Source organism: Nanorana parkeri, unplaced genomic scaffold, assembly GCF_000935625.1.
Source record: "Nanorana parkeri isolate BGI_ZX_2015 unplaced genomic scaffold, ASM93562v1 scaffold499, whole genome shotgun sequence".
NCBI lineage: Eukaryota > Metazoa > Chordata > Amphibia > Anura > Dicroglossidae > Nanorana > Nanorana parkeri.
Window position 1 is genome coordinate 879,057 of NW_017306767.1, and position 1,002 is coordinate 880,058.

General features: G+C 34.8%; 1 protein-coding gene across 1 annotated transcript in view; it reads right to left on the minus strand.

The window, feature by feature from the left end:
• The window catches only part of PSMC6 (proteasome 26S subunit, ATPase 6), a 15,635-nt gene that overhangs the window by 3,789 nt on the left and 10,844 nt on the right, over nucleotides 1–1,002 (minus strand). The window contains exons 12-13 of the mRNA XM_018561086.1: nucleotides 958–999; nucleotides 397–468 (exon numbers count right to left, since the gene is read on the minus strand). Of these exons, the coding sequence (XP_018416588.1) occupies nucleotides 397–468; nucleotides 958–999 (114 nt within the window). The remainder of the gene's footprint in view (nucleotides 1–396; nucleotides 469–957; nucleotides 1,000–1,002) is intronic.

Genomic DNA, 1,002 nt, shown 5'->3' on the forward strand with positions numbered 1-1,002 from the left:
ATTATATATATAGCCAGATAGTTCAAGCCGTGATTTGTCATAATTGTGATGAATATGGCTTACAGCTCATGAAAACCCCAAGAACCCCAAATCCACAACCTCAAAAAAGTAGAATATTACATGCAATCAATAAAACAAGGATTGTACATAGAACAATAAATCGGACCTCTGAAAAGTACAAGCATGCATATGCACTCAGTACTTGGTTTGGGCCCCTTTTGCAGCACTTACTGCAATTACGTTTGCACGATATTCTAATTATTCGAGATATATATATATATACACACAGGCTGTGGCTGCTTTCCAACTTTTGATTTCAAGCATCTGGCATACATTTGGTCAATTTAAACTAAGGGCTCAATTGGGATTTAACGACAATATGAATGACGCCCTTACCGGCTTCAGTGCAGACATTCCTCAGATCTGCTCCATTAAATCCATCCGAAAGCTTCACAATGGCTTCATAATCTACACAAAAAAAGCCACATCCTGTCAGTACATGCATATAAATTTTTATAACAACTCCACTTAATCTAGTACTGGCATTTACTTGGAAGACAGTAATATTAATAGATAGCCATATATATCCATCAGGATTCTGACTGGTGAAAAGGACATATATTTGTCATTGATGAAGTTCACCTTTCATATGTTCATTCTGTATTCGTACATCCATCCTAAAAGCTCGGAATGTATCACCATGGAATATGTTTGTAGCATTATATCCAATTTTTACACCAGTGTAAATGTTGATTTTCTTGTACGTAAAAAAGATTTAAAAAATAAAAAAAAAACCTAGAAGTTGTTTAAAATCGATACCATATTACTGTAGTGTTAATGTGAACCCAAACAGGTAATCTGAGATTTCATATGCTGCAGTATTCACTGTGTACAAAAAGCAACAAAAAAAAAAAACCCATGCAAGTCATTAACAGTTCACATAAAATCTTGAGTTACCTATTTCACCGTGTTTAGTAATGGGGCCAGCGTGGATCTTCATAA